Here is a 12623-nt window from a genome sequence, read left to right as displayed (position 1 = left end):
TGTGAGATTTGTTTGTAGCAACAGCTCAAAACCATATTGATAAATGCAAAGTTTTACATGGAAATGACCATACGCCCAGTTTTCGGTCGTACGCTCGTTTCATAAATGAGGCCCAATGAGTGTTGGTTCACCCTCTTTCTTACAGGCCTGAAGCTCATTGGTCACCTGCTGCAGTGCGTCTTGGGTGCTGAAGAGCTGTTTGCGATAGCCTGCTGACTCCCGGTCACGTGCTTCAGCTTCCTTGATCGGACCTTCAAGTTTGATCTCACGCTGAGCCAGCTAGCAGAAACAGAATAAAAGTAAATTAAACCACCTGGGTCCAATACAGAGAAGGAGAAAACAAAAACCATCTTAATTTTTTATATGAGGACAATACAGGAATATGATGCTCAATCATTTCTGTCACTGTAGCATTCAGGATACGGGCTGATTTGACGATTTAAGGAAATGGTTCAATTTTTAGGAAGCCTTGGCCAATTCCCCGCTAAACCGCAAATTGGATAATGTGGACTCGAAGCACTTTGTCTGTTATTATTTCAGTTCACAGAAATGATTGTGGATTACATATAATTATCATCTAATGTACCATTCCCCCATTATTTCAAACACAATGATGCAACTTATAATAAAACATGAGTCTGTTAGTAGCGCATGCTTGATATAAAGCAGAGAAAGACCATCTGATCACATCATGTACAGTAATCATAGAGAAAAGCAGCAGCAGGGGTCGGGGTGTACTCCAGTAGTTTTTCAGTAAAAAGAAAGACTTGTTCAGGGTTTTTGTTGACTTAGATTTGAGATTTAGGAGAGTTTTGGTATTATGTTTAAGTGTGGGTTTTTAAGTTGTTACCGTTGTTCAGAAGAGCTGTGCTTGTGCCTAGGCTGAGGGAGGCACGATATTAGTCAAGAAGTGTGTCATTTCACTTATTGAGCAGTAACTGTGCTAATGCCAGTACAGAGACCACCAGTCTCTTCTTACTTGACAATATGTCTTGTAAAACTTCAATATGAAAGTAATAATATCTGAAGTTAGACGCATGTTTTTGTTCAGTGTTCTTTTTTTGGTTTACTTAAAGTAACATTTACTTGATATTTTAACAAAAACTAAATGTATTTAATAAGAAGAATTTATTTAATGCTTTTTAGTAAGTTGTACTTGAATACATTTGTAACATTTACTTGATTTTTTCAACAAAAACTAAATGTATGCTGTTAAGTAAGTTGTACTTGAATACATTTGTAACATTTACTTGATTTTTTCAACAAAAACTAAATGTATGCTGTTAAGTAAGTTGTTCTTGAATACATTTGTAACATTTACTTGATATTTTAACAAATACTAAATGCATTTAATAAGTAGAATTTACGTAATGCTGTTAAGTAAGTTGTATTTGAATACATTTGTAACATTTACTTGATATTTTAACAAAAACTAAATTTATTTTATAAGCAGAGTTAACTTAATGCTGTTAAGTAAGTTGTACTTTAATTCATTTGTAACAATTACTTGATTTTTAAACAAAAACTACATGTATTTAATAAGTAGAATTTACTTAATGCTTTTTAGAAAGTTGTACTTGAATACATTTGTAACATTTACCTGATATTTTAACAAAAACTAAATGTATTTAATAAGTAGAATTTACTTAATGCTGTTTAGTAAATTGTACTTGAATTCATTTGTAATATTAACTTGAATCTTTTGCAGCGTATCGTTCACATTTTGACTGAATTCTCCACTTGCTTGTCTGTGCCGTCCGTACTCACCATGATATGAAGTTTGTCCACATCCTCCTGCTGTAGTTTAAGGCTGGTCAGGGCCTGATCTCTGCTGTCCTGAGCCTGCTGGAGCTGATTCTGTGTGTTCTTGAGGTTCTCTGACACACATTGCCATCTCACCTTCCATTCTCTCAGCTCTGACTCCTTCTGCCCCGATCTGATCTTCTCCAGCTCTCTTTGCAGTTCTGTAATCAGCTCCTCCTGATGCTGGACCTGCACACACATGCAATGGGATGGATTTGCACATCAATTTTAGTTAATTTTTAGATCATTTTTTAAGTTATACAAGACCACTCACATTTTGCCAAATAACATTCCATAACTATACATTCTGGATAATAGTACTGCATAAAAAAATGGTATAAAATATTATTAATATAATATTCACATTTACTCATTTGCCAGACGCTTTTATCCAAAGCGACTTACAAGTAGGAGAGCATATAAACATTTTGTCAACACTCTATACAGTACCGTTAGTGTACAAGGCAATGCTACTAGGATGATTAAAGCTGGAGTAAGCAGAGGAGAGAATGAACATCAACAACTATTTTGTATAGACTGACAGTCAGACAGTTATTGGTCAGTCAAATAAATGCGGAACAGGTATGTTCTGAGCCATTTTTTGAAAGTTGTGAAGGATGCTGCAGTTCGTGTGGAGGCTGGCAGTTCATTCCACCACAGGGGAACAGGAGAGTATTTAGATTTACATTACATTTATGCATTTGGCAGACGCTTTGGAAGCGACTTACATTGCATTGTATTATACATTTTTTCTGACTGTGCAATTCCCTGGGATCGAACCCATGACCTTGGCGTAGCTAGCGCCATGTTCTAACCACTGAGCCACAGGAAAGCTGAATATATATACTGTATATTATATTGTATATAAATCCTACGTGTAGTGTGGAGTATTGAAAGATTGACGGTTCGGATTGTTTTATTTCCTACGTTCACGTTTTTAGTTGCAAAATTTTACACAGAACTTTACTAAGTTTGACTTGATACCTCAGGATAGATACAAGATATACTGGAAACCAATAGTGAAATAATATATATATATTTTTTGCGTTTTGCCTTTATTGACATAGAACAGTAAAGGACATCCAGGAGAACAGGGAGTGGGAGAGATGTATTTACATAAATCTTTTAATAAATTCCATTACTGTTGTATGTCACACGTGCTAAAGCAAATATATGTCTAGCATGTTTCATTCCAACTGGCATTTTGTGATCTCGTCCATCAGCTTTCAAACACAACATCTACAGAGTCTTCAATGAATTTTCACAGGCATCGCCTGAAAGTGCCCTCGTGTATTTTATGAACTGACAGACTCCAGTGGCGCAGGGATCAGCACATTAAAGTCCACGCGAATGAAACGGGCCCAAGTTTGCGTGAAAATATACTGCGGCGGGCACCTCGGCGGACCCCTCTATTAATCAAGCTGTCCGCACTCTATTTGGAAAGTAATCTTGTCCGAGGAGTCGAGGAAAGCGCAGTGGTAAGTGGCGGTTGGCCGCACTTTGAAGCAAGGGCTTAACTGAGGTCCCAACACGCACTGAGGCCACATTGTAAAAACACCCGGCTCAGCGCTCGCCCTCAAATTACCCTTCAATATTACATTTACATTTAGCAGACGCTTTTATCCAAAGCAACTTACAAATGAGGCAAACAATGGAAGCAATTGGAACAACATAAGGACAACTAAAAGCGTGAGTGCAATAGACTGGTCTCATATAGCCCACCACAGTATACAAAGCACTTTTTTTTGATAGAAAGTCAGAACTGATCGGTCAGGTGTTGACGGAAGAGATGTGTTTTCAGCCGATTCTTAAAGATTGCTAGAATCTGCTGAACTTGTAGCATCAGGCAGATCATTCGACAAAGGGGGAACCAACCCTGAGAAGGTATTTGTTCTTCTCTCTCACAAACAAGCACTCTCACACGCATCCTGTACAAACATCCATCTCAGAGCTCAGCATCCCAACTTGATCTTTAATTTTTGTCGCATTCCTGCAGAGGAAATAGTAAAATAGTGACTGACTTAAGACACAACATCAATGTCTTGCTTCACTCTAAACGGCTTCAAAGCAGCGTTTTAATTTAGTGTCCTGGTGTGCGTTGAGTGCCGCTAGCCAGGCCTCCTGATCTTGAGATTTAGCCCCTGCAACATTTTATGTTACATTTTATTATAGGGCCCGTCATAATATTCAACGTTGTTTTGATCAGAGCCATCACCGGCTTTTGTGTAGGTGTGCACGTGGGGTCTCGTGTTAAGTGTCTAACACGTGCTGTTCCAGCTCTCATTTAAATGACGGCAAGGTTATGACTGCCACTTAACAGTTGTTAGGAAGACATTGCTTGGAAGCTAATAGGCAGTGGTTTGCAGAAAGCGGCAGAGACCTTGTCCTTCTGTTGCTCTTCTCGTTGTCGATCACGCTCTTCTACCTTTATACAGTCCTGCAGAAAGATAGAAAGAAAGACATGAGGAGAGTGATGGAGGGGTATTGAAGGATGGATGAGTAAGCACGGCGATAAGAAAAGTAAACTCACTGTGTGTACTAAAGTAAATGCAATTATAGTCTGCTAAAGCTGCCGGAGAGTTTTCTTTAGGCCTGAAAACATCAATACCTTGTATGCGTCGTCTTTTGTCAGAGAAAATATGAGTGTCGCTCGTGGATGTTGAGACACAAATAATGTACAATAATTGCATTTCGAACCCCCTGCCAAAGAAGCGCACATCCATTCTGATAAAAATCATACACTTAAGAGGAACTTTTTGAACCATAAACAAACAACTAATGATAACAAAATGAACATTGAGTAGTTCGTAGTTAAATGTAGTCAAATGCATTTACTAACCTTAACTTACAATGAGCAATATAGCTTTTCAACATTTATTGATCTTTTTTAATGTTGTTCGTGTTAGTTCATGGGGTTTTAATTTCATAGTTCACCCAAAACGGAAAACGATGAACAGAATTTTTATTTGTAGGTGAACTATCACTTAAAGTAAAGTTGATTTTTATCAAAAGTATGAATATGGTTTGAGAATGGATAAGGGCTAAGAACTTTATCTTAAAATATATATATATTTTTTTGTGTGTAATTAAATGATCAATACAAAGATTGAACTGTTTTGACATAATTTACTCATTCCCTTTATTTTTTCAGAAAGGTTCAGTAACTACTGGATATAAAGTGTTGCAACACAGAGAACTTTGGACCATGAACGACACCGGTTCATTCAGTCTCATTTTGATTCGTTTGTTCAGTGAAGGGCGTATTCGTTCTGTAAATCCAACCAACGAAACGCTCTGACAGAGCTCGCACTCAAACGCCATTGGCTCACGTATCTTTGGAGCTGCACTGTCTTTGCTCGAGACAGTAATGAAATATCTTTCAAAAAGACATTACTTAAACTGTATTACATTTCTTCAGTCATGCAATTCACATACTTGGTTCGATCTTTAGCATGTCATTTAATCTTTTAATGTACAGTACTACTCACTTCATCACTTCTCTAGTCGGAACAGCGCTGGCTTCTTTTGGCATTATATTGCATTTCATGGAGCAGCTCACGTCAGCAGATAAATGAACATTGGCATATTAAAACATTTCTGCTTGCCTTAGTAATGAGTTTCGGGGTGACTCGCCAGCAGTCATGCTTCAAGTTTGCTGTGTTTTAACGGCGATTTTGAAATAAAATAAAATGCTTTGTAAACCACGTGGAGACTTGCCCTGCATTCCAATTCGCTTACTTATACTTTGCCCTAATAGTAGCTACTATTTTGTGTTGAAATAGAGATTGCACACACTGGGACATACTAACAGGAAGCAGAAATGGACGTTGTTGCCTAGACAACATTGTGTCCAATAACTGTCGCACACATCAAAACACAGCTGCTCTTTCCATTAAGGTGTTTATTCATTCATTATTTCGTATGTAATGTTTACTGTATACTAAAAAAAAAAAAATTTAGTGATGCATCAGTTATATAATATAATTTATAAAAGTGGAGCGTCGCTAAACTCTGTTGTGAGTAATATCAGTCATTAGAGTGTGCATCATTCTGCACTTCGAATTTCTACCGGAAGTAGTAGACCATCCGGGAATGGCATTTCAACAAACAGTACTAACATTTGGGACATAGTAATAATTCTACTTTTGAATACTATTAGGACAACTAGCATGCTGAACGGAATGCAGGGAAAGATTGTGTCTAGTGCTTCCCCTTCTCCCAGAGACTTCTCTCTACCGCATATGTGAGATAAGCACACGTGTGCAGTAAAGAATCAGCTGACCTCTCTCTCCTTTTCAAGCAGTGCGAGTGTCATGTCAACCTCTCTTTGGAGTTCATCAATCTGCACCACTTTTAGCCGATGTTCCTCTTCCTACACACACAGACACACACACAGTCAACTGAAGGTGAGATGCACAGGGAGAAAAGACTTCATTAAAAGTGTCAAATGGATGCCTTTGCATAATGCATATCACACCTTTGAGATGATCCATTAGCACACTTTGCTGCTAAATAAGCTGACTCGACTGCACAGAAGAGACACAATATCCTCTTGTTGCCACACCTTCCGCACCATTTATCGCTGTCTCTGTCTCTTTAAAAGCGGACAGTGGATGAACAGTCAGCCTGATGCGTTTAGATGAGCCCGACTGGGGCCTAGTCATAATAGGACCTTTACCCCACCCCCCCTCCTTTCTACCCCGACATTGATTTATAATTTTAATATCTCTAATTTCCACTGCAGCGGCGGTTTCCAAATGTCATTTTCCAATTTATGTCAAACTGCGTGACCATTTGTCTTAATGCGGCTTATGACAGCGGCAGGGCGTATATGCAATTCAGATGGTGTGTCGTACAGGCACGGACGACGCTGACATGGCCCGTTTGTGTGTTTGTCATTATCAACGGCTTTATGTTTTGGGACGGGTGTGTGGGGGGGTCCCGGGAAGCAGACTGTTTACGAGGGGGGTGTTGGGGAGACTGGTTTCTCGAATAAAATGGCTCCAGGGGAAGAAAATAATAATTACGCCATAAATCTGGTAATTGCGTTTATCGTAATAAGAGTCATGATGGTGGTAATGATAATATATTAAAATATGCATTTACATCATGAGCTGAAATTGGAGCGTGGGCTTGGCTCGTGCTTGTTATATGAATATTTATGATCATTAAACACAGCCTCCCCTTTTGAGCAGCATTATATCTCACTGGTAAATGAGAAGAGTGGGGCAGGGATGCGGAGGTGCATTTGGCGACAGTACCCTGAGGGAGGCGCTGTGGAGCTCCTCTTTGACACGGTTCAGTTGTTCATGCAGAGTGGATTTTTCGATCTGCCACTCTCTTCCCTTCTTCATCAGCTCCTCTCGTGCTCTCTGGAGGCTACGGCACTCGGAACTCTGATCCTGTAGCTGATACACAAACATAATGGGTCACAAAAATGTCCAATAAAATCAAACCACAAGCTGTGCACCAAATGTTATTTTTGGCAGTTGCTGTGCAAAGAATCAATGGACCAGCAAACTGGTTTATAAAGTCCAGTTTGTCCAACAAAGTCTGGTTTAAGCATATTTTTAACCACATATTTGCCCCTTAATACTGAATGTGGTTACGTTCTTCGTGTGGCTTTTCTGTTATATAGATATATAGTCCGTTTATCTGAGTGAAACTGACAGATCTTCTGGAGTCCAATGTCTCTTAATAAGATCCGCACACAGCCAAAGTCACGTCAAACCATGCCAACATCACGCAGAGTTGCGGTCACACCGAGTGATGCTCCAAGTCAACCGCCTCTTGCTTCTCTGGCAAAAAAAGGGTAAAATAAAAGGAACAAGTTGTCGGAAATTAAATTTCAATTCATCCAGTCCCTTTATACACTGGCGCAGGAGCTCGGCATGGAGAGAGGAGGATCAATAGTGTTTAGACAGCGTAGCAGATTTTCTAAGAGTCGAATCAATAGGAGAGAGAGGGAAAAATACCCTGGCTTTTCTTTGGGTGTTGCAGTAAATACGAACAAATCAGTGGCCTTAGGCTAAATGGATTGACCAGCCGTTTCCGACTTCTATGCTGTAAATAAAGATCTATTGGGAAAGATCTGCCAGGGTCCATGAGAGGGGGCAGGGGGGTATAGAGACACGGCCACCGTGGCAAAGCTGACTGCACTTTACCTGTAAGCACAAGGAGAACGACAGGTGCTAAACGCACTGAGCAGTGATGTCGCGCAAAGTATTCAGGACAAATATCTTTCAGGGACTAAAATAAAAGAGGGACATGCTAGGAACCACTTGGTCAGATGATTGATATCATGTGGTCAAATTAGTGCTTAAAGGGACAGTTCACCCCAAAATACAATAATTCGGTCCACATCACCCTCATGTCATTCAAATGTCATGCAATGTTAAAATAAATGATAACTAAAACTACAATAATGCTATAAAAAACTAAACTAATCTATACTATAACCCATTGCGCTAGCAGCACAAAAACTGTGGGTTTAATTCCCAGGGAACACATACTGAGAAAATATATACCTTGAATGCAATGCGATAGCTTTGAATAAAAGCATCGGCCACATACATTCAAGTAATTTACACAACACTTAAGATTTTCTTTATGTGCTGGATGGCGGATCCGCCTCCGCTCGCTGAATTTGCGGTGGCGAGAATGAATGTTGAATGAAGAGGTTGAACTTGGCCTCCTCTGTGACTCTGGTTTAATTACTTATGAACACCACAGGCCAGCGAAACCAAACTGTGCAGAAGTGCATGATATACGAGCGTGCTCTTCACTCCTCAGACAAAACAAAAACACATCACAAAAGCCAAAGCAATAAGAGTACCGTCTACCTCCAAATGAAAACATTAATCAATAAAGTGGATACAAAAATATGAACTGTGCTATTGACCGTGACAGCAGGATTTGTGTGTGAACTCACAGTTTTGACCATGTTTGGGCTAGTTTAATGGATGAAGACCGTGTCTTTTACTAAAGGCATGTGCTACGATCTGCCCAAATCTTCAAAAAGAATGTGCGTAATGTGAACACTGATGTATGTCTGGATACATAGACTGAATGGGTAATGCTTGACTGCTCTCACTAAGGTCCAGTACTGGCCACACATTTTCTTAATGAACAAAGTCCTGGTAAACCAAAAGATCTTTTGTGAATTTGCAAAGCGTCATTGGGTTCAGGGCGTGTGAATGTGTTTGAATATTCACTGTTGATATATTCTGCGGTAAAGGTCATTCCAGATTGGATTGTGACCGGAGCTCATGAAAGAGCAGCGGGACATCACAGTTCAGCTAAACGCCCTCTGAAGAACATTACCTTAATGATACCATACCTCACACCCTATCACAGAGAGAGAGGACATTCTTTGACCCAGATTCCTTGATTGGTGCGAGGTGTTAAAAAGTCTTGAGTTCACAAACTAGGCGAGATTAAAAAACTTTTACTTTTCTAAGGAGGACACTCTGGAACGAAACATCGAGTTATGCACTTGGATAACCCTTTACGGAAATGAACCATGCTTTGAATAAAAATAAGACAAAAAATATGGTTATTATAATTATAAACTTTGTAGTAAAACTACACTTACTAAACTTTTACATAAAAACCTAAATCTGAATATTTGATTTAATATCAAAGTAGACTTGCAATGAAATGCCCAGGCAACCACCCAAAACACCAAAGCGTTGTGCTAACAACCCCTTAAAACGCCTTAGCAACCACAAAGCAACGCCCTGGCAAACATTTATTTCAAAGACACCTCAACCTGTGATAGATCCCCCAAACGTGATTTTTTTTCATCATTTACTCACCATCATGTCATACCAAACATGCATGACTTTCATTCAGATAATATTTTGAAGAATGTTGGTAACATTACAACATCGGGGTCCCATTGACTTCCATTGTTTGGACACAAAACATGGGACATTTCTCAAAATATAATATAATAGGTAAATAAATGATGACATAATTTTTCCTCTTAGGGTAAACATTCCCTTGAAGCTATGTTTCCTAGTAAATGCCAGATTCATGCACTTTATTGCACATCCCTTTGGCGAGCATCTGTTGAAACACCTTGTGCGTTTTATAGTCACTTTTGGCAAGATGATACTGTAAAAGTTAATGTTATGTGAACGTAGGACAGCTTTGTATGGTCTATCATACACTTTTGAAATACAGAAGCACATTCGAGACGGTGATTTCATCCAAACAGTCCAGCTGTGAGGTCTGTTTGCAGATGTCTGTGGGCAGGACAGTCTGTGTTTCCTCAGGTCTGGACTGTTGCTCGTGACCAGAAGCACTCTGGCATGCAGCTGCCCCAGGCCATTCTCTAAGTGGTCTTTGAAAACACAGGTGGTCTCCGGGGACCAGGATGAGTGGGCCTTCCAGCCCCGCACAACACTTTGAATAATAAATCCATACATCATAAAGACACGTCAGAATATGATTCAAGGAGGTAAAACTCTGAGGTATTAGCTTTAATAACACGTGCTGGAGCCAAGCACTTGCTCTTCCCTGACAAACCCGGGCAAATCAATTAATTCCTCTGACATCCCCCGAAAAGCACAAGATATAAATTCCATGTGGCCGCGGCGGTCTTGTTTTAGGAAGAAAGGGGGAGAACGCGTGACACACGCTTTACACTCACACTCTCATTTTCGAAATATTCCACAGGCGAGCGCATTTGTTTTTGTAGGAGAATTCTCTTTAAAAGCGTAGGAGAAAGACAAGTAGCTCAAGCCGAATCTCTCTGTTATCAGAAAGCGTAAGGCTCTTTATTCTTTCGCAGGTGATATTCTGCACATAATGATGGATAGAAACATTAGTCTGCGCTATCAATCCTCTGAGAGCACCGCTCCTGACTGAAGAACAGCTTCGAGGGAAAAATACACCTCAGACTCTGAGAGCTGGTGCTAATGGCCATAGTGAGAAAATAAGGGGGTTTGCTGAAACAGAAAAATAAGACATCTCATTACGTAAAATAAAAACAAAAGAAACACATGTACAATAACACAATGTTTTTTTAAAAAACAGGTTTCATGTCGTCCTCAAGACCACCAGTTTATAGTTCAGATTATAGACATATGGTACCTAGATGACCCACATTCAAATTTTTCCTTAGAGTAACATTTTACATATATGCAGCCTTCACTAGCCGGTTCATCATCTACACCAGCTTGGTCCACCATGTAAAACCACTTTAAAGGCGAACGTGATTTTACCCGGATTTCTTAGCAGGTGCATCGCACCTCCTCATTCGCTGTCCACGAATGCACAGTTCATAAATATTGTCTTATCGCTGTTGTCATCGTCATCTCTCCCCCTGATACTCTCAGAGGCAGGGAAATTCTGAGGCAATTACGGAAGTGACAAGTGAAATGGGAACAAGGAGCACAAGAAAGAGACCGTTGCCATGGAAACCGCGCGAGGGGATCCGATTGCATGCGCAGTGGTCAGGTAAAGCCCCCCGTCTTACTACATACAGCGCCCACCGCGGACCAAAGGACACTTAACCTCAATCACTCCTTACAATCGCCAGCCAATCACGGCGAATTCGTTTGCTATTCTTGTCCAAAGGTCAGGTGGCTGTGTACATCCAGGGTGGCAGAACATGCACTTTCCACCCAAAGCAGGAGAATAATGCGAGGAATGCGGCTTATGACATTTCCTAGCGACTCAGAAGAGAGAGCAGAGCAAAATTATAATTACTATAGCGATACGCATCATTATTTCTATGGAGAATACGGTCACATTATGTGCTATAGATACAAAATAACTAGATTTGATTCTGCAATAATACTAATGTGTGTATCATCTGCACTGTGATGGCTGGACAGAAAAATATTCCTATTTATATTATCTACTGAATCTACGCATTTACACGCTCCATTCCGGCGCTTATTTTATTCAATTAAGCTTTAATTTCATCTACAGCAAACTTCGTCTAACCGAGCGCATCTGAATGTGTCGCCTCGGCTTTCATCAACCCCGCCATTAACACATCACCTCTGAGTGTTTTGCAAACATCTTCAAACCGCCGAACGTAATCGTCTGTTCAATGCGAAATGTTCATTTATGCATGATTTCAATACGACACATTAAAACGCGCGTGCGACCCTCCTGTTATTATTCCGTTTCATTTTAGAAACCTGTTCCGACTAGGACGTGTGACAGGGACACTAAAGGTGACGGCGAAGACACTAAACCCCCAGGACGAGACACTCCGCGCTGGCGGCAAATTACGGCTGATTAGCATTGATTCGAAAACAAAAACCACAGCGTGACACAAATCAAAAGTGCAGTCGATGTTGATGCGTAAGTGAAATGGCACGTCTCAAAATAGCTCAATGAATTTACGTTACAAAGTCGCAAACAAACGAGAAAGCGGAGGGCAAGAACGGGAGGGAAAAAATCAAGAGTGAAGCAATTACGGATCTAATCAGAGCTTTCTGCATGAAGGTGCGACTCGGTTATCTCCCTCCCATTTGCATCATAACACAGCGTGCAATATTAATTTCCGAGTTTACCGCTTATTGGAAGTGCAAAGTATGAAAAGCCATTAAGTCTGCAAATGGGAAAGCAATTTGCTGTCACGTGGATTCGCGTCTATTCGGCCCGTGCTAAGCATTTGGAATTAGAGTCATTTGGCGAGAGGCATTCTACAGCGGTCCACTAAAATAAGTAATTATGCTTGCCTCCTCTCTCCCTCCGTTTCCTGCCTCTCGCTCTTTCATTTGCGCGGGCGAGGAAAGCAGAAAGGGGGGACGAGGTTGAAGGGCGTTAGGGGTGAGTAAGTGGATGCAGAGGCAATT

The 12623-nt window shown here is 40.3% G+C and overlaps 1 protein-coding gene across 2 annotated transcripts in view; it reads right to left on the bottom strand.

Annotated features, from left to right (window-relative positions):
- LOC130427330 (polyamine-modulated factor 1-binding protein 1) overlaps window positions 1-12623 on the bottom strand; it is a 149096-nt gene that overhangs the window by 38706 nt on the left and 97767 nt on the right. For both annotated transcript variants that reach the window (XM_056754711.1, XM_056754720.1), the window contains exons 12-16: window positions 7065-7211; window positions 6086-6175; window positions 4184-4240; window positions 1768-1992; window positions 166-279 (exon numbers count right to left, since the gene is read on the bottom strand). In XM_056754711.1, the coding sequence (XP_056610689.1) occupies window positions 166-279; window positions 1768-1992; window positions 4184-4240; window positions 6086-6175; window positions 7065-7211 (633 nt within the window). The remainder of the gene's footprint in view (window positions 1-165; window positions 280-1767; window positions 1993-4183; window positions 4241-6085; window positions 6176-7064; window positions 7212-12623) is intronic.

The sequence above is a fragment of the Triplophysa dalaica genome, chromosome 1 (assembly GCF_015846415.1).
Source record: "Triplophysa dalaica isolate WHDGS20190420 chromosome 1, ASM1584641v1, whole genome shotgun sequence".
Classification (NCBI taxonomy): Eukaryota; Metazoa; Chordata; class Actinopteri; order Cypriniformes; family Nemacheilidae; genus Triplophysa; species Triplophysa dalaica.
This window is presented reverse-complemented; position numbering and strand designations above follow the sequence as displayed.